This window comes from Onychomys torridus, unplaced genomic scaffold, assembly GCF_903995425.1.
Source record: "Onychomys torridus unplaced genomic scaffold, mOncTor1.1, whole genome shotgun sequence".
In the NCBI taxonomy this organism is placed as follows: domain Eukaryota; kingdom Metazoa; phylum Chordata; class Mammalia; order Rodentia; family Cricetidae; genus Onychomys; species Onychomys torridus.
Genome location: NW_023413825.1, coordinates 861885 through 880723, shown reverse-complemented (window position 1 = coordinate 880723; position 18839 = coordinate 861885). Strand labels below are relative to the sequence as shown.

Here is an 18839-nt window from a genome sequence, read left to right as displayed (position 1 = left end):
TCAGTGGGTAAACATACTTACTCCCAAGGCTGCCATGCTGATTTCTATCCACAGATTCAAGTTGGTGGAATGAGAGAACCAACACTTTTATGTCACCTAATCTCTATATATGTGCAGTAGCATTTTCTCACCCGTACAGTGATGTATGCATGGGTAAACAAATATATTCCCCCTCTCTCTCATGCACATATAAAAATACATAAGTAATTGAAAATTAGAAGTCAAATTATGGCATTAACCTATTTTGTTGTCTACCAAAATGAGAGTTCTTCAAATCAGTGACCTTGTATCATTCATTCATCCATCCATCCATCCATCCATCCATCCACCCATCCATCCATCCGTCCATATATGGCTGAGGCCCTATTTTGGCTTCTGTGGGTACCAGGTATACTTGTGATTCACAGATTAATATGTAGTAAATATAACTACTTATGTGAAGGGAAAGGAAGAAAGAAACAGAGAGAAGAAAGAAAGTAGAGAGAGAAGGAAGAGGAAGGCAGCAGATGGATGGAAAGAAGGAAGGAAGGAAGGAAGGAAGGAAGGAAGGAAGGAAGGAAGGAAGGAAGGAAGGAAACAGGGAAACAGCAATGTTATTCAGGTATTATCGTCCTATGATTCTTAACTGTGCAAGACAGAGCATCACAGGCCAAGACAATGGTGCTGATTCAAGCTCACTTTTAACCCACACTCTTCCTTCTCCTAGATCATTCTCTGACTCATCCTTTGAAATCAGGGATCTGTGCCTGTGTCAGTCATCATCAAGTACCTGGGAAAACTGGCCCATGTAATGATCCACTCTGCTCATTTAGGTGAATTGCAGGCCCACTCCTGGTGTCCCATGTGAAAGTTTTGTACACACAAGACCTGAGGACTGTTTGTGGGTGCTTCTCAAGGAAGCCAAATAGGAAGTTTTATTCTGTCCTATCTGTATGACTTCCTTAAACTTCATTGCCTAGGAGGACACTGTTCCAGGTTCAGCAGCAGGCATCAGGATAGTGAGAGGGACAAAGCCCTCTGTGGTACAAGGCAGCCAGTGGGTCATTGGGGTTTGGAAGTGACAATGAGAATCTGACTCCAGATCCTACATCTGTAGTATCAAGTTCTGTAGACACACATAACAAAGATTGTTTCTCCTATAGAGCACAAGAGACTCACCATCTCTGAGCACTCAAGTCCCCCTGCATCTGCCTATGATTGATCTTTTGCCGGTTTATCTAATTACAAGGATTAGGGATAGATGTTAGAAAGACCAACACTTGTTGAAAGAGCCCTTTGCAAGGGTCCTAGGTCCAACAGCAGGCCATCTTATTTCTTATATGCACAGCACTGCTACCCAAGACCATTATCACAGGGAAAAATTCTAACTGCATCGAGGTTGAGGATGGTAGCCTTAAAGCATTATTGTGTATGTCTGAATACAACCTACCCATGTGGTACTAATGATCAAACTCTGTCAGAAGATGACAGCCTAAAACTGTCAGAGGGCAACAGAATTCTTACCTATTCAATGTCACAACTGACACAGGATCCTATGAGTGTGTAATCTAGAAATCCGTGGCTGCCACCCAGTGACCCATTAAGCCTGAATATTACTTGAGAGTCATGTCTGTTTCCTTGTGTATATAATTGCCTATATACAGATATCTAGAGCTGTGAATCTCAGCTATTCTTGGGTATTGACATAGACCCACCACATAGATACCTAGGGTGGCCGAGGATTCTTGTTCTAGCTGAAGCACATGCCATTATTGACCTAGAATAGGCTGGGGGAGTTCTCCTTCCTAGAGAGTCTCTGGCTGATGAAGACAGAGGACATCTGAGTCTCTGGCTCCTTGCAGAATTGACAATAAAGTAGACTTTGTGTGTGTTTGGCTCATGATGGATTATGGCTTCTGTAAGCTACATCAGCACTCTTCTTCTAATCTGCACTCCAGCACAGATTGGGACCTGCTTAACTAAGTAATGGAACAGATACTGGAGTGTTCTATACACCATGATCTCTCATTTCTTTGCAGGCACCACATGTGGAATTATTTGGTATGCTTCATATCGTTCAGGTGATCTGACCATATCCATTTGTATCCAGTGTCAAACCTCAACGTCTTCTGCAAAGCTGCCTCTCACCCACATGCACAGTACTCTTGGCTTATCAATGGAGAGCCCCAGATATCCTACAAATTATATTTTTCCTAACATTATTAATAATTATTTTTAAAATTTTATTTGTGTTTTAGTTTTACATATCAGCCATGGGTTCCCCTGTCCATGCCCTGTACACCATCCCCGCCCCAACCTTCTGCACAGCCTCTCCACTCCATTCCCATCTCCTCCAGGGCCAAGACTTCCCTGGGGATTCAATTCAACCTGGTAGATTCAGTACAGGCAGGTCCAGTCCCCTCCTTCCAGGCTGAGCAAAGTGTCCCTCTGTAAGCTCAAGGTTCCAAACAGCCAGCTGATGCACTAAGGACAGGTCCTGGTCCCACAGCCTGGGTGCCTCCCAAAGAGTTCAAGCTATTTAATTCTCTCACTTATCCAGAGGGGCCTGATCCAGATGGGGGCTCCACAGATTTTGTTTCATAATTCATGTGTTTACATTACTTTGGCTATTTGTCCCTGTGATTTTCCAGTCTTGGTCTCAACAATTCACACTCTTCCAGTCCCTCCTCTTTCTCAAAAATTGGACTCCTGGAGTTCCACCTGGAGCCTGGCCAAGGATCTCTGCATCCACTTCCATCAGTTATTGGATGAGAGTTTCAGCACGACCTTTAGGGTTTTTGGCCATCTGATCACCAGAGTAGGTCAGATCAGGCTTTCTCTCAACCACTGCCAGTAGTCTACAGTGGATGTATCATTGTGGATTTCTGGGGACCACTCTAGCACTTTGCTTCTTCCTGTTCTCATGAGGTCTTCTTTTATCAAGGTCTGTTATTCCTTGTTCTCCCTGTCTGTTCTTGATCCAGCTGGAAACTCCTGCTCCCCTAAGCTCTCATTCCCTCAAACCTTACCCTTCATTACTCCCACCATCGTCCAAGTTGTTCATGTAGATTTCATCCATTTCTCTGTCATTGGGCAATCCCTGTGTCTTTTTTAGGGTTCCATTTTTTAGGTAGCCTCCCTGGAGTTATGTACCAGAAGTCATCTTTGTTTTACATCTAGAATCCTACTATGAGTGAGTACATACCATATTCATCCTTCAGAGTCTGGGTTACCTCACTCAGGATGATTTTTTCTAGATCTATCCATTTGCCTGCAAACCTCATGATGTCATTGTTTTTCTCTGCTGAGTAGTACTCCATTGTGTATATGTACCATATTTTCTTTATCCATTCTTCAGTTTAAGGGCATCTAGGTTGTTTCCAGGTTCTGGCTATTACAAACAATGCTGATATGAACATAGCTGAGCAAATGCCCTTGTGTATGATTGAGCATTCCTTGGCTATATGCTCAAAAGTGCTATAGCTGGGTCCTAGGGGAGATGGATTCCCACTTTTCTAAGGAAGTGCCATATTGATTTCCAAAGTGGCTGTACAAGCTTGCATTCCCACCAGCAGTGGAGGAGAGTTCCCCTTGCTCCCTATCCTCTTCAGCATAAGATGTCTTCTGTGTTTTTGATCTTAGCCATTCTGACAGGTGTAAGATGATATCTCAGAGTCATTTTGATTTGCATTTCCTAGGTAATTAGGGATGTTGAGCAATTCCTTAAATGTCTTTCAGCCATTTGAACTTCCTCTGTTGAGAATTCTCTGTTTAGTTCTATAGCCCATTTCTTAATTGGACTGTTGGGCATTTTGATATCTAATTTCTTGAGTTCTTTATATATTCTGGATATCGGCCCTCTGTCAGATGTGGGGTTGGTGAAGACCTTTTCCCATTCTGTGGGCTGTCGCTTTGTCTTGTCGACCATGTCCTTCGCCCTACAAAAGCTTCTCAGTTTCAACAGGTCCCATTGATTGATTGTTTCTCTCAGTATCTGTGCTATTGGTGTTATATTTAGAAAGTGATCTCTGATGCCAATGCATTTAAGACTACTTCCTACTTTCTCTTCTCTCAGGTTCAGAGTAACTGGATTTATGTTGAGGTCTTAGATCCACTTGGACTTAAGTTTTACGCACGGTGACAAATATGGATCTATTTGTAGCCTTTTACATATTGACATCCAGTTATGTCAGCACCATTTGTTGAAGATGCTTTCTTTTTCCCATTGTACATTTTTGGCTTCTTTGTCAAAAATTATATGTTCATAGGTGTGTGGATTAATGTCAGGGTCTTCAATTTGATTCCATTGGTTTACATGTCAGTTTTTATGCCAGTACCAAGCTGTTTTTATTACTGTAGCTCTAGAGTAGAGCTTGAGTTCAAGGATCATGATGCCTCCAGAGGTTGTTTCATTGTACAGGATTCTTTTGGCTATCCTGGGTTTTTTGTTTTTCCATATGAAGTTGTGTATTATTCTTTCCAGGTCTGTGTGAAAAATTGTGTTGGTAATTTGATGAGGATTGCATTGAATCTGTAGATTGCTTTTGGTAAGATCACAATTTTTCCTATGTTAATCCTGCCTATCCATGAGCATGGGAGATCTTTCCATTTTCTGACATCTTCTTCAATTTCTTTTTTCAGGGACTTAAATTTCTTGTCATATAGGTCCTTCACATACTTAGTCAGAATAACCCCAAGGTATTTTATATCATTTATGGCTATTGTAAAAGGTGATGTATCTCTGATTTCCTTCTCAGCCTATTTGTCTATTGTATATAAGAGAGCTACTGATTTTTTTGAGTTGATCTTGTTTCTTCCTATGTTGCTGAAGGTGTTTCTAAGCTGTATCAGTTCCTTGGTTGGATTTTTGGGGTCACTCATGTATACTATCATGTCAACTACAAATAGGAAAAGTTTGAATTCTTCCTTTCCCCTTAATCTCCTTATGTTGTCTTATATCTCTGGCTAGAACTTCAAGTAATATATTGAATAAGTGTGGGGAGAGGGGACAGCCTTGATTCCTGATTTTAGTGGTATTGCTTTGAGTTTCTCTCCATTTAATTTGATGTTGGCTGTTGCCTTGCTATAGATTGCCTTTATTATGTTTAGGTATGTTTCCTGTATTCCTGATAGCTCCAAGACCTTTATCATGTAGGGGTGTTGGATTTTGTCAAAGGTCTTTGCAGCATCTAGTGAGATGATCATGTGTTTTTATCTTTCATTTTGTTTATATGGTGTTTTACATTGACGAACTTTTGTGTGTTGAACCACCCTTTCATCCCTGGGATGAAGCCGACTTGATAATGGTGGATAATTGTTTTGAAGTGTTCTTCGAGTCTATTTGCCAGTATTTTATTGAGTATTTTTGCATCAATGTTCCTGAGGGAGATTGGTCTGTAGTTCTCTTTCTTTGTTGCATCTTTGTTTAGTTTAGGAATCAGAGTAATTGTAGCCTCATAGAAGGAGTTTGGTAATATTCCTTCTGCTTCTATTGTGTGGTCCTGGGCTTTTTTTCCATTGGGAGACTTTTAATGACTGATTCTATTTCCTTAGATGTTATTGGACTATTTAAATGGCTTATCTGGTCTTGATTTAACTAAGGTATGTGGTACCTATCCAGAAAATTATCCATTTCTTTTAGATTTTCCAGTTCATGGAGTAGAGGTTTTTGAAGTATGACCTGATAATTCCCTGGATTTCTTCCTTGTCTTTTGTTATGTCCCCCTTTTCATGTCTGATTTTGTTAATTTAGATGCTCTCTCTCTGTCTTTTGGTTAGTTTGGACCCAGAAGGAACACCCAGAATGATGAGCCATGCTGATGTGCTTTTATTCCAAATGCTTCCTTTTCCTGTCTTGTCTCACCTGTTAATTGGCTTCTGCTCTGATTCCAATGAAGCCAGAAGAGGCAGGTGATGAATTTGCCTAGGAGGCCTGTACTCACTCAGGATGAAACATGTTTGATAATATTGTTTCTTTAACTATTTACTATGTCTGCTGTGGACATCACACAGGATCTGGAGCTGGGAAGTGGGAAAACTGACACTCAGGATAGACGTTCCTGAGCTCTACATTGGCTCTTATATGACCCCAAAACATGTGATGTTCAGAGCAAACAAAGAGCGCCACACACTTGGAGACTGGGAATCCCTCTGGATTCTCACTATGGAGGAAGAGTAACTGTTTAAACAGCATCCTAGTTAGCATTAACTGTCACCCTGGGCTGCCTAAGTCATGATAAGGGAAAAGAGAGTCTTATGGCACAGGCCTCAAAAGTCATAAGAGCAGATGAGTGACCCACCTTCCAGCTGAAATGCACCACTCCCTAGATTTTGCTCATATAGACCCATCCCACAGAGTGAGCTGTGTCTGAGCATCAAATACACTGCTGTAAGGACCTCTTTCTATTTCTGACTGACTTATGTGCTCAGGCACAGGTCACATCAATCAGAAGAAGAGGTGAAGGGAACACCGGTAAGAAGAGACCCCCTACTGCAGCACCAAAGAAAAGTTAACTGCCAGAAGATGAGCTATAAACCTTGACAGTGGCTCACTATTAGATCAGATTAAAGAACTCAAAAAGAAAAAATCAAACCACATGAGAAGCTAACTGGTGTAGCTATCATGATATGTAAGAAAATAGACTTCAAACCAAAATTATTCAAAAGACATGGAAAAGGACATTTCACATTTTTATCAAATAACAAACCACCAAATAGTATCTCTATTATGAACATTCCCAAATACAAGAGCACCTATATTTATAAATGCAACATTCCTAAAGCTTAAATCACATTTTGAAACCCATGCATTAATAGTCAGATACTTCAATACCCCACCCTCACCATGGACATATCACCCAGAAAGAAAATAAATAGAGAAATAAAGAAACTAGCAGACATTGTGGCTAAAATGAAAATAACAGATATCTACAGAAAACTCTATCCCAACACAAAGAATATACCTTTGTCTCACTACCTCATAGAACATTTTCCAAAATTTGTCATATACTTGTTTACCAAAGCAAGTATCAATAGATAGAATAAAATTGAAAAAATGCCCTCTATCTCATTATACAAAATTTGTCATATACTTGTTCACCAAAGCAAGTCTCAATAGATATAAAAAAATGGGGAAAAAATCCTCTATTTTATCTGACTACCAATGGATTAAAGTTGAATTTCAACCACAACAGAAACCACAGATTGACTATAAACTAATGGAAACTGGACAGTTCGCTACAGAATTACCATTAAATCAAGTAAGTAAGAAAGAAAGAAATTAAGGAGACACCAAACCAAACTAGTAGGAACTCATGAAATTCAGACCAAAAGCTATGGAGCCTCATAGGCCTGGACTAGTCCCTCTGCATTAGTAAGACAGTTATGTAGCCTGATCTGCTTAAGAGGCCTCCTCTCAGCAGGATCAGGGTCCATCCCTGGTTCATGAGCTAGCTTTTTGAGCCCACTACATTTGCTGGGACACCTCACATGGCCTTGAGGAAGGAGAAGGTGCTTGGACCTGGCTCTAATGGATTACCTGGCTCTGCGGACTCCCCAGAGGAGGTCTTACTTCTTATAACAGAGAACGGGGTATGTGTAAGGGTAGAAGGTTCAGGAGGTGGCAGAAGGAAAGAGAGGAAATCTTTGGTTGATATGTAAAATGAATAAAATATTTCTTCATTAAAAACAGTAAAATAAAAAAAGAAATCAGAGAGATCTCATACTAGTGAAAATAAAAAGAAGAAAACACACTCTGTATTAATAGAGCACAGCAGATACTCATCAAACTGAGAGCTAAATCATTAAAATAGAGGCATATGAGCTGGAGAGATGGCTCAGCAGCTGTTAAAGGCTAGGCTCACAACCAAAAATATAAAATAGAGGCATAGAGAATAATACAACAAATTAATGAAACCATGCTACCTAACCCAGATGCTCATTTTTTAGTAAAAAGGTGGACCTGTAGGTCCCTGTCCCCCTCCCCCCACCCCGTCCCGATTTGGGTAACTGTTGCTTTGCTTTGACAGTGTTATCCTCTCTATGCTAATTCCCTGCTGGGTTCCACCCTCCTGAATGCTTAAGGGAAGTTCCTTGTCTGTGTATCCCAAATATTGGGCATTAACAGCTTAGATGCAAAATTGTAAAACATCAATAGCAAATTTCTGCCCTCTGAGGTTCTCCATTGTGCTGTAAACCTGTATTTAAGACCTCCTCCCTCCTTTAATAAATGGCATTCGGCATTTAAAAAAAAGCAAAAACAAGGGTTGGTTCTTTGATAAAATTAATAAGAGTGACAAACCCTTATTCCAACAAACTAAAAGACATGGAGATAATATCCAAATTAACAAAATCAGGAAGGGAAATTGTTCCATAAAATAGAAACAGAATGAATATTTCCATATTATTTTATTAGGCCACAGTCATCCTGATATCCAAACCACACAAAGCCTGAACAAAGAAAGAAAATTACTTACCAGTTTCCTTCAGGAACCTAAATGTAAAAACAATCAATTAAAACTCACAAACTATATCCAAGGACACATCAAAAAGATCATTCACCATATACTAGTAGAACTCATCCTCAAGAAAATTGGATGGTTCATCATATGAACATCTTTAAATGTCACCTACCATATAAGCAAACTGAAAGAAAAAATCTACATGATCATCTCATTTGATACTGTCAAAGCCTTTGAAACAAATCCAACAATCCTACCTGACAAATGTCTTGGAGAGACCAGGGATAAAAGGACATATCTAAAAATAATTAATAAAATATGTAGCAAACTAATAGCCAACATAAAATTAAATGTAAAAACTCAAAGCAATTCCACTAAAATCAGAGACAAGTCAAGGCTGTCCACCCTTGCCATATCTACTGAATAAAGGCCTTGAAGTTTTAACTAGAGGAGTAAGTTAACTGAAGGAGATCAAAGGGATATGAACAGAAAAGGAAAAAATAACTCAAAGTATTACTATTTGCAGATGTTATGATTGTATCCATAATTGTGCCCCAAAATTCTGCCAACAAAACCCTAGATCAGATAAACCCCTTCAATGAAGTGGCTGTTTACAAAATGAACTAAAAAATTCACTTGCCCTCTTATACACAAATGATACAATGGAAGTGAAAAAAAATCAGGGCAACAAAACCCTTTGGAGTATGTAAAAATAATAGAAAATATATTAGTTTAACTCTGAATATGTGTGGTTGTTTGAAATGAAATGGCCCATAAGGGAGTGGCATTATAAGGTATCTTTCTGAGGAAAATGTGTCACTCTGGGAGCAGGCTTTAAGGTCTCTTCTGCTCTAGCTTTGCTTTCCTGATAGGCAGACAATTAACTGTTGTCTGGAAGATGTAAGACTCCCAGCGAGGTCTCTATTCCCATACAAGTGTGTACATCACCATGCTCTCCATCATGATGATAATGGTGAACTGAATCTCAAACTGTAAGTGAGCCACCCCAATTAAATATATCCTCTTATAGGAGAGGTCATGGTTAGGGTTTCTCGTCACAATACAGAAACCTTAATTAAGACACCAAGCAAGTGAAAGACCTTTATGACAAGAACTTCAAGGCTTTGAATAAAGAAATAGGAGAAGATATCCAAAGATGGAAAGATCTCCCATGCTCATAGATCAGTAGGATTAACATAGTAAAAATGTCCAGCTTACCAAAAGCAATCTACAGATTCAAGGCAATTCTCATCAGAATTCTAATACAATTTGTTACATACTTAAAAAGAACAATACTCAACTTCTTGTGTAAAAACAAAACAAAAAAACAACAACAAAAAAAAATACCCCAGGATATTTAAAAAAAAAAAAAAAATCCTGTACAATAAAGGAACTTCTGGAGCTATCACCATCCCCGATTTCAAACTTTACTATAGAGTCATAGTTTTTTTTTTCTTTTAAATATTATATTAGCATAAAAACAGACAGATGGTTCATGGGAAAGGGGAGAAGTGAGAAGAGGGACTGGGAGGAGAGGAGAGAAGAGAAACTGTAGTCAGAATGCAAAAAAAAAAAAAAAACCAAAAAAAACCCAACAACAACAACAAAGAAAACAGAGTCTCACAGTGCGGTGATGACCCCTTTAATCCCAGCACTCAGGAGGCAGAGCCAAGAGGATTTCTGTGATTTTGAGGCTAGCCTCGTCTACAAAGCAAGATCCAGAACAGGCACTGAAACAACACAGTCGAAACCCTGTCTCAAAAAACAAAAAACAAAAAAAAAAAAAAGAAAAGAGAGGAAAGAAAGGAAGGAAGGAAGGAAGGAAGAAGAAAACAGATTCTCACTCCACCAAGTCAGGCCAGGCTGCACATTTCTGTGAGTGATTGTCTTAACTGATAAAGGAAGGCCCAGAACACTATGAGCAGCATCATTCCTAGGAAGATGGTCCTTGGTTGTATAAAAAAACTAGGTTGTTCATGTAGATCTCATCCATTTCTCTGACATTGGGTGAACCCTGTGTCTTTCCTAGGGTCCCGCTTTCTAGGTAGCCTCCCTGGAGCTGTGTAGCAGTCTAGTCATCTTTGTTTTACATCTAGTATCCTCCTATGAGTGAGTACATACCATGTTTGTCTTTCTGAGTCTGGGTTACCTCACTCAGGATGATTTTTTTCTAGATCCCTCCATTTGCCTGCAAACCTCATGATGTCATTGTTTTTCTCTGCTGAGTAGTACTCCATTGTGTATATGTACCATATTTTCTTTATCCATTCTTCAGTTGAAGGGCATCTAGGTTGTTTCCAGGTTCTGGCTATTACAAACAATGCTGATATGAACATAGCTGAGCAAATGCCCTTGTGGTATGATTCAGCATTCCTTGGGGTTATGCCCAAGAGTGCTACAGTGGGTCTTGGGGGAGATGGATTTCCAATTTTCTAAGGAAGCACCATATTGATTTCCAAATGGCTGTACAAGCTTGCATTCCTGGACCTGCCTGTACTGAATCCACTAGGTTTAAATGAATCCTCAGGGGAGTCTTGGCCCTGGAGGAGATGGGAATGGAGGGGAGGGGATGGGGGGGGAGGTGGGGGGGGGAGCCAGATGGGGAGAGGATAGGGGAACCCATGGCTGATGTGTAAAATTAATGCACAAATATAATAAAAAAAGAAATTAGGTAGGCATAAGCCAGAGTATGAGCCTGTGAATGAGCCAGAAAACCTCAAGCTTTCTGCCTTCACTTGCTTCAGAGCTACAATATAATACAGCCCAAGTAGGGAAATGGAGTCTACTCTCTCCCTTAAACTACTCTTTTTGAGGGTGTTTTTTATCACAGCAAGAGGAAGAAACAGAACAGTGTATAGGGAAGACACATCTTTTTAAATGAATGTGATTTTTACTCAAGAGTAAATCCCCTCACCGCTAACTTGTCAAAGAGAGGATGAGATTTACACAGCAGTGATTGGCCAAAAAGTGCATGTGCAGTCCTGTGGATTAGTCTCATCTCTCTTTTTTTTTATCAGACCAGATTTCTCTGTATAAAACCAGCTGTCATGGAATTTGCTGTATAGTTGAGGCTAGCATGGATCTAACAGATCCAGCTGCCTGTGCTTTTTGAACTCTGGGATTAAAGGCATTCACCACCATGCCCAGCTGTGTTATGTCCTTTATTCTCAAGAGAAATGTCCTAAGACTTTCTCCTCTGAAGTTTTCTGAGCACAGGGCTCCTCCTGAGAATGTCCTTCCTCTATATTCACACTACCTCTGACTTTATTCCAGGACTTCCTAGGACAAATTTTGAACCATGTGTAGATCCAACCTACACTAGAAGGAATTAGGAGTTCTGAAGAGCACAGTAATCATGATGATAGGCCCTGCACACTGCCTATGCTGTATATATCAAGGAAGTTCACACTTAGTTTCATGACATGCTTGCTGTAGCCCTAGACATGAGATTGCAGTTCTCCCAGGAATCTCAAGGGAATCACTGAAATGGCAGGTTGTACACACAAAGCTCCAAAAATTGTTTTGCTGAGCCATAATTTAATAGGCTGCTTTCCATCTCTGCCCCTACTAACCTTGAGTTCCCTCCCTAGACCCTACTCTGATCTACTGACCCCTTCTTTGTTCTGAGAACATCTTTCTGCAGAGGGACCATGAAGGTCTCCTTCCTCCTGGCATCTCTTAGAGGGTAAGATTAGATTACCATGAGGGAAACATCATAGAAAGGGAAAAGGTGACCCAAGAACATAATAGAAGACATGTGCACACCCAACGTAAATTGCTAGACTGTTGCCTTGAAACCCTCTATAGGAAGATCAAGCCCACAGTCCTTCCAAGGACCCACAGGTCACCTATTCTCCAACACTGAGCACATGAAACTCCTCAAATAACTGCTCCTGGGCCTCTCTCCTGGATCATTAATTTGACTTGTAACATTAGTGATAAAGGATTGATCTTCATCCCTAGTCATCACTCAGGTGATCTCTTTCCAGCCCTCACAGACATATCTGTTACCTTCCTGCAGGTTTTAAGTAAATACCACCTTTCTATAGCATAGTGTAGACTGAGTGTTCAGCAGTGTCTCTGTGTCACAATGACACATAGATAGGACGGAGGCTCCTTCTTTGGTGCTGACAGTCCCAAGGCCAGGATGAGGCAGGTGTCATCCATAGGATAAGCTGTTCTTCTCTGAGGGCATGGGGATGCTTATCAGCCTTGTTGCTCAATGTGTTGCTTGAAGGAGAAACATAAAGAAGGGTTGAGAGGGATGCAGGACAGCACTGAGTGTGGAAGTCACTGAGCAGTGCCCTGGACTCAAACCCATTGAATTCTGGGAAGTGCTGCTGTGTGAGAAGAATTTCAGCGAAGAAGGAGGAAGAACAGCAGAGGCTGAGTTCAGTGTTGGATCTGAGGCTCTTTTCCTCAGAGGGAGGACAGCAAGTGAGAATAATAATGGAGGAGACCTCTGTGCTTCTCCAGAAGGGGTGTAGCCCATTGCAGGGCCTTTTGCTCATTGGTAAGTATTCCTACTCTCTGTCTCTGTGAGGGAGGGGAACTCAGAGGCACGCTGGAGTCTCCTAAAGGGGGCAAGATCTTGAGAGGACACTCAAAGTTTCTGTTTTTAGTTATGAAGACTAGGTACAGTTTGGGACACAGGCTCAGCAATCTGAATGTCTCAAAGGTCAGCAGGTGCTGATGGTAAGAGAGAAGGCTCAAACACTCGGTATTCACAGTTAGTTACATTGGTTACAATGTTCTCAAGACAGCTGTTCCTATCCAAGGCAGCATGACCCTCCAAATAGAAATCAAACAGGGGAGGGCTAGTGAGATGTCTCAGTGTGAAGTTATGAAAACCAGAAACCAATCCTCAGATCCCACAGAGTAGATGAAGAGAACAGACTTCTGCAGGCTCTGCTCTACCCTCCACATAGGTTCTCTGGTATGCACAAAACATGCATACCCAGACATATGTGGCCACACAGAGATTTGTGCAATACATCTTCATATGTGCACAAGAAGACAGCAGCTTCACAAATACACATATATATTTTATAAGTAAATATAAAATTATGTATTTCACACTTGAATATAATTATTATTATAATCTCCAAACCTAGGATGTATGAAGAAAAATCCAGGAAGACACATTCCTCCTTCCTTCCTTCCTTCCTTCTTTAATTTTTTCCTTTATCCACTTATGTCTGAGACTTTTCCTGAAACTGAACCTTCCAAAAAGTTCAGACTAATTTTGCCTTCACAAATCTCTGGTTCAGAATAGGAGATGGTGGCTTAAGACTTTCTTCCAACAAGGTAGGAGGCAGAGGAAGATGATCTCAGTGTATTCAAGACCAGCCTGATCTACAGAGCACACTCCAAGACAGCCCAGGCTATACACCAAACCCTGTCTAAACAAACAGACAAACAAAAGCAAACCCAAAACCAAAACCAAAAAGCAAACAAACAAATGTCCCAAAATAGGGTATTTGATATAAGTATACCTGAAATCTGAAGCCAGGGGTTGACTCAAATAAAAAAGGGAACAGAGAAAAAAATTAGAATGTAAGGATTCTTCATAGGAGGAGTTCAGAGAGGCATTGCTCCTCACACCAAATACTCTATGTGAGGAGGGATATGGAATAATGAAGGAGGAACCAGGCAGACCCCTGAGCAGAGAATTTATATGAGAGTTAGCAACACACTCAAACATTCTGAGTCAATGGAAGTCTTGATGCTCATGACTGAAAAGGAGAGAGGGCACACCTCCACTCACACACCTAAGCTGAGTGATGATCACAGTCATTTAACACGAGTGTTTTTTCTCAATTTCTTTCTAGCCTTCCTGTTAACCTTCTGGCACATTTCCACTACTGCCCATGTGTCCATTGAATCACTGCCACCCCAAGTGACTGAAGGAGAAAATGTCCTTTTCTTTGTCCATGGTCTGCCAAAGAATCTTATCGGCTTTGCCTGGCTCAAAAGGCAAAAAAATATGACACAAGGAATTGCATGGTATACATTGGACAACAATTTATGTGGACCAGGGCCTGGGCACAGTGGGAGAGAGATAGTATATCACAATGGATCCCTGCTTCTCCAAAATGTTAGGCAGAAGGACACAGGAAGCTATATCCTACAAACCTATAATAGACGTAGAAAAATCATATCAACAGCATCCATTTACCTCCATGTGCATGGTAAGTGATTCATTGGAACTCTGTGAGCTTGGTGAGGTTCATTTCACTGGGTACATACAGGAGAGTGGTCTGTGCCTACCTTCCCCATGCATGGTGTCCCATGTTGAGGTTTGAACAGATATGGTGCAGGACAGATATGGTGCAGAGTAATGATACTACTCACACACAAGTATAATAGGTAAACAAGTATAAAAACAAATCAAAGCAAATAGATCCAAATGTATATCCCTAAACCTATGAGTTTCTTACATAAATCCATGGGTATACAGGGTCATGGGAAATCATTTATTCAGGCTCCACATACATTTGAGTTTTTCTAGGCATCATTTTTAAAAAAATATAAGACAATTCATTGTTCTTATGATGTCTCCATTTGAGTGTACCTGAAGTAAAGAAAGTTAGAAGAATTTGGGCATTGGCTACAACACCAAGAGTAAAAGAATAACAATGAAATTAGAGAGTAAAGACACAGGGTCTGTAGGGAAAGAGGTGAGGCAGGCATCACCCCCAAAGCAATCCACTGTGAATGTGAGCAGGGATCTGATGGCAGTAATCCAGGGCAATGTTGACAACTGAAGTGAGCCATAGTGGTAATGTGGGGATACTGAGAACATGAAGGTCATATGCAGACCTTCACAAGTAAGACAGAGAGACAATTAACCCATAATCCTAGGCTTTGGAATGGACACAGCTGCTCAAGACACAGAGCCTCATCTTAGTCAAGTATCAAAGCCCCGTATAGATGGATCTCTCTCTTCTCTTCTAGCTTTCATTTGGAATTCTGGGCACCATGCTACCTCTGCCCAGTTTAGGATTGAATCAGTGCCACCCATTGTTACAGAAGGGAAAAGTGTTCTTCTCCTCGTTCACAATCCCCCGGAGAATATTGTAGCTTTTGTCTGGTTCAAAAGAATGACTGTGTTCAAGAAATGTGTAGTTGCCCGATATGTACTAGGCAGGAAATCAACTGTGTGGGGGCCTGCATACAGTGGCAGAGAGACCTTGTACAGTGACGGATCCCTGCTGCTCCGTGGTGTCACTCTGAAAGACCGTGGATTGTATACCCTAGAAATTCTGAGGAGAGACATGAGATGTGAAGATGTACAAGTGCAACTCCAGGTGCACAGTAAGTGATTCTCTGTAATTTTTCAGGGTTAGACTTACAGAACTGTCATGGCTGCCCTAGCCTCCCTTCCCTCTGCCCTGTGTCCCCATGGGGAGGTTTGAGCACTTAGTGCAGGATACACTGGTAGAGACAAATAGCCATAGATCATCTTCCATCTTCTGACTCCACCTGCACCAAGGAAGAACTTGATGGAAAGTAAATCAGCCTAGGATGTCAGAGTCAGCTCAGGCTCTTGGGGCTTTAGAGTAGAGAGGCCTGAATCCTGTCATCTTTCCAAGGCTGGACTAAAATGATTCAGGGGAACATTTTTATAGTGCTCTATTCTTACATCACCCTAAAGCTAACAGAGAACAATGATTTTAGAATATCCATGTTAAACTGAGGTATTTAATAGCCCCAATTTGAGAAGGTCATAAATAAAATCCAGGAACTGGTTCAAATACCATTGAGAAGTGCTTCCTATTGGTTTGCTCTTAATGCTTGCTCAATCAGCTCTCTTACATCACCCAGAACTCCTAGCCTCAGGCTTGAACTTACTGCTTTGCTCTGAATCCTTTTGCATCAATTACCAGTTTTAAAAAAAATGCAAGTATAGTTTTTCCCAGAAGACAATCTGGTGGTGGCTTTTTCAAGTGAGGCATTGTCTTGCAAAATGACTATTGCTTGTGTCAAGTTTACATAAAAATAGCCAGCTTAGTACCCAAGCCTTTTAATTATCTGTGCTTTCTTAAAGGTCAGACTGCTCCCATAACCAAGGGGTACTTGACAGAGCAGCCAGTGCATCTGGTAGGAGAACTCAGGGGTTGAGTGTTGCCTTAAAACAAAATGAAGAAAAATCCTAGAAAGTGAAATTTTCAGGCCTGCTGAGTTCAGGGAAGGCATCATACCAAACCCCGGTGTGCCTGAGTGTGCACAGTGTTTGAGCAGTGAGGGAGCAGCCATGTAGACACCCAAGGGGACAGTTCCATGAAGAAGAGACTACACTTTCAGGGGCACTGTTGGAAAGAAGGTCATGTTAAATCTGATAGACACACACACACACACACACACACACACACACACACACACACACACACACACCTGTACCTCTAGGCTGAGTGATTAATCCATCTGCTCAGAATGGAGGTCACCATCTTTTCACCAAGCACAATGATCCCCATGTAATGGCTTTTTTTTTCTTTTTCCTCCCAGCTTCATTTTCTCTGTTCTGTAACCCTCTCACTTCCTCTCAACTCATGATCCAACTAGAGCCTCAGTATGCTGCTGAAGGGGAAGACGTACTTTTCCAAGTTCAAAATCTTTCAGAAGATATCCAAGCTTTTTCCTGGTACAAATCAAAGTATGGGACTGAGGTTCTTAAAATTGTACAATATAATAGAGCCATGAATTCCATCTCCTGGGGGACTGCACATAGAACAAGAGGGATGGTGTACAATAATGGATCCATGATGCTCCGGGATGTCACTGAGAAGGATGCAGGAATGTACACAATAGAAGTTTCAAAGAAAGATTCCAAAATTGAAAAAGCATATGTGGAATTTTATGTAAAGCGTAAGTAACTCTCTATGGTCTTCAACTGCTACATGTGGCATATCCTACTTCATGCACTAAACTGTCAAGTTTGGGCTGTATTTGCTCTCTCCCTGACTGCATTGTGTCCCAAAATGGGGTTTGTCCCAAACTGCAGGAAACACATGTAGAAGACAAACTGTAATAGATCAGACTCACTCACATGTATTTACCTGCAGAAAGGAGGAAATGTGCTGGATAAACCCAGCCCCAGGGTGTCAGCTGTAGCCCAGACACTTGGAGCTCTCACCATGCATTTATCTGCAGAAGGACTCAGTGGAATTCAGGCAGTCCCTGGCTGATTAAACCATAAGGTCCTCACAGAGATCACCAGGAATCCCGGGATGTAAAGGTTTGCCCCTGGCTGGACTCAAAGTGACATTGGGGAGCTTTCTGTTACTGTTTATTTAGATTTCCTGTGAGAGCTATCAGGGAACAGAGCTTTACTAACCATGTCAAGGGACTGACTATCCAATAGAGTGTAGAATCAGCTGTGTACTGCCATGACAGCTGCAGTTAGGTAGGTCATCTGTGTATCTCCTTCTCTTGAGGCTCAGTAGACAGGTGTCTGGCCCATTAGCCTATTATTCTGATGAGTTTGAGACTTAACAGGAAAGTCAAAGCACCAATTAAAGAAACAAAGGATGCAGATCCTCCAGATTCCTTCTACAACTCATGGAGTCCAGCCTAAGGAATTCTTTTCTGCAGGTAAATAGTATCATATGCTACTGATGTGAGCAGCTCCCCATCCCAAGGTCAGACCATTGCTCATAACTAAGCTTAACTCATGGACATGGCAGTGATCATGCATTGTGTGCATATTACAGGGAAACTGAGACAGAGGAAAGAGTGCCCGAATTAGGGTAACAAAATTCTTGGGAGAGAGATCCAAAGTATGAGATATGTTTATAGACACAGCTCCAAATTCTTCCCCCTGGAAGCTTAATAAATTGTGAACTAAAGGTGGCCTGGTTGAACTCTCTGGACTCCTGTCATTTGGTACCCTCATCTGTTTCTTCACAGAGTATGTGTCACAGCCCTTTGTGCAAATCAATGATACTACAGCAGAAGGACATAGATCTGTGATCTTCACCTGCATTTCACCTGATCCTGATGTTTCTATTCGTTGGATCTTCAATAACCAGATTCTGAAGCAAACAGAGAGGATTACTCTGTCCCCAACAAAGCATGCACTCAGAATATATCCTGTCAGAAATGAGGATGCTGGAGAGTATAAGTGTGAGGTCTCTAACCAATTCAGTTTGAAGACCAGTCTCCCAGTTTCCTGGCCACGATGAATGAGTGACCTCTCCTTTCATCCCACAGTAGAATGCTGGTATTTCTATATCAATGGGGTATAAAATGGAGAAAAATTATGTGATAAAACTGATCAGTGTCTACTCAGGTACAGCCAGCATGGTGACTCATGCCTATAGTTCTGGAATACATGTGTGTAAAGGGAAGGCCAGGATTTAAATTGAGGTTGTCTTAAAACAAAAATAAGGACATCAATAC

At 41.1% G+C, this 18839-nt stretch overlaps 1 protein-coding gene across 1 annotated transcript in view; it reads left to right on the top strand.

Annotated features, from left to right (window-relative positions):
- The window catches only part of LOC118576500 (pregnancy-specific glycoprotein 22-like), a 44394-nt gene extending 25772 nt beyond the window's left edge, over positions 1-18622 (top strand). The window contains exons 7-9 of the mRNA XM_036176749.1: positions 15396-15755; positions 16947-17306; positions 18348-18622. Coding sequence (XP_036032642.1) covers positions 15396-15755; positions 16947-17306; positions 18348-18622 — 995 coding nt within the window. The remainder of the gene's footprint in view (positions 1-15395; positions 15756-16946; positions 17307-18347) is intronic.
- The last annotated feature ends 217 nt before the right edge of the window (positions 18623-18839 follow it).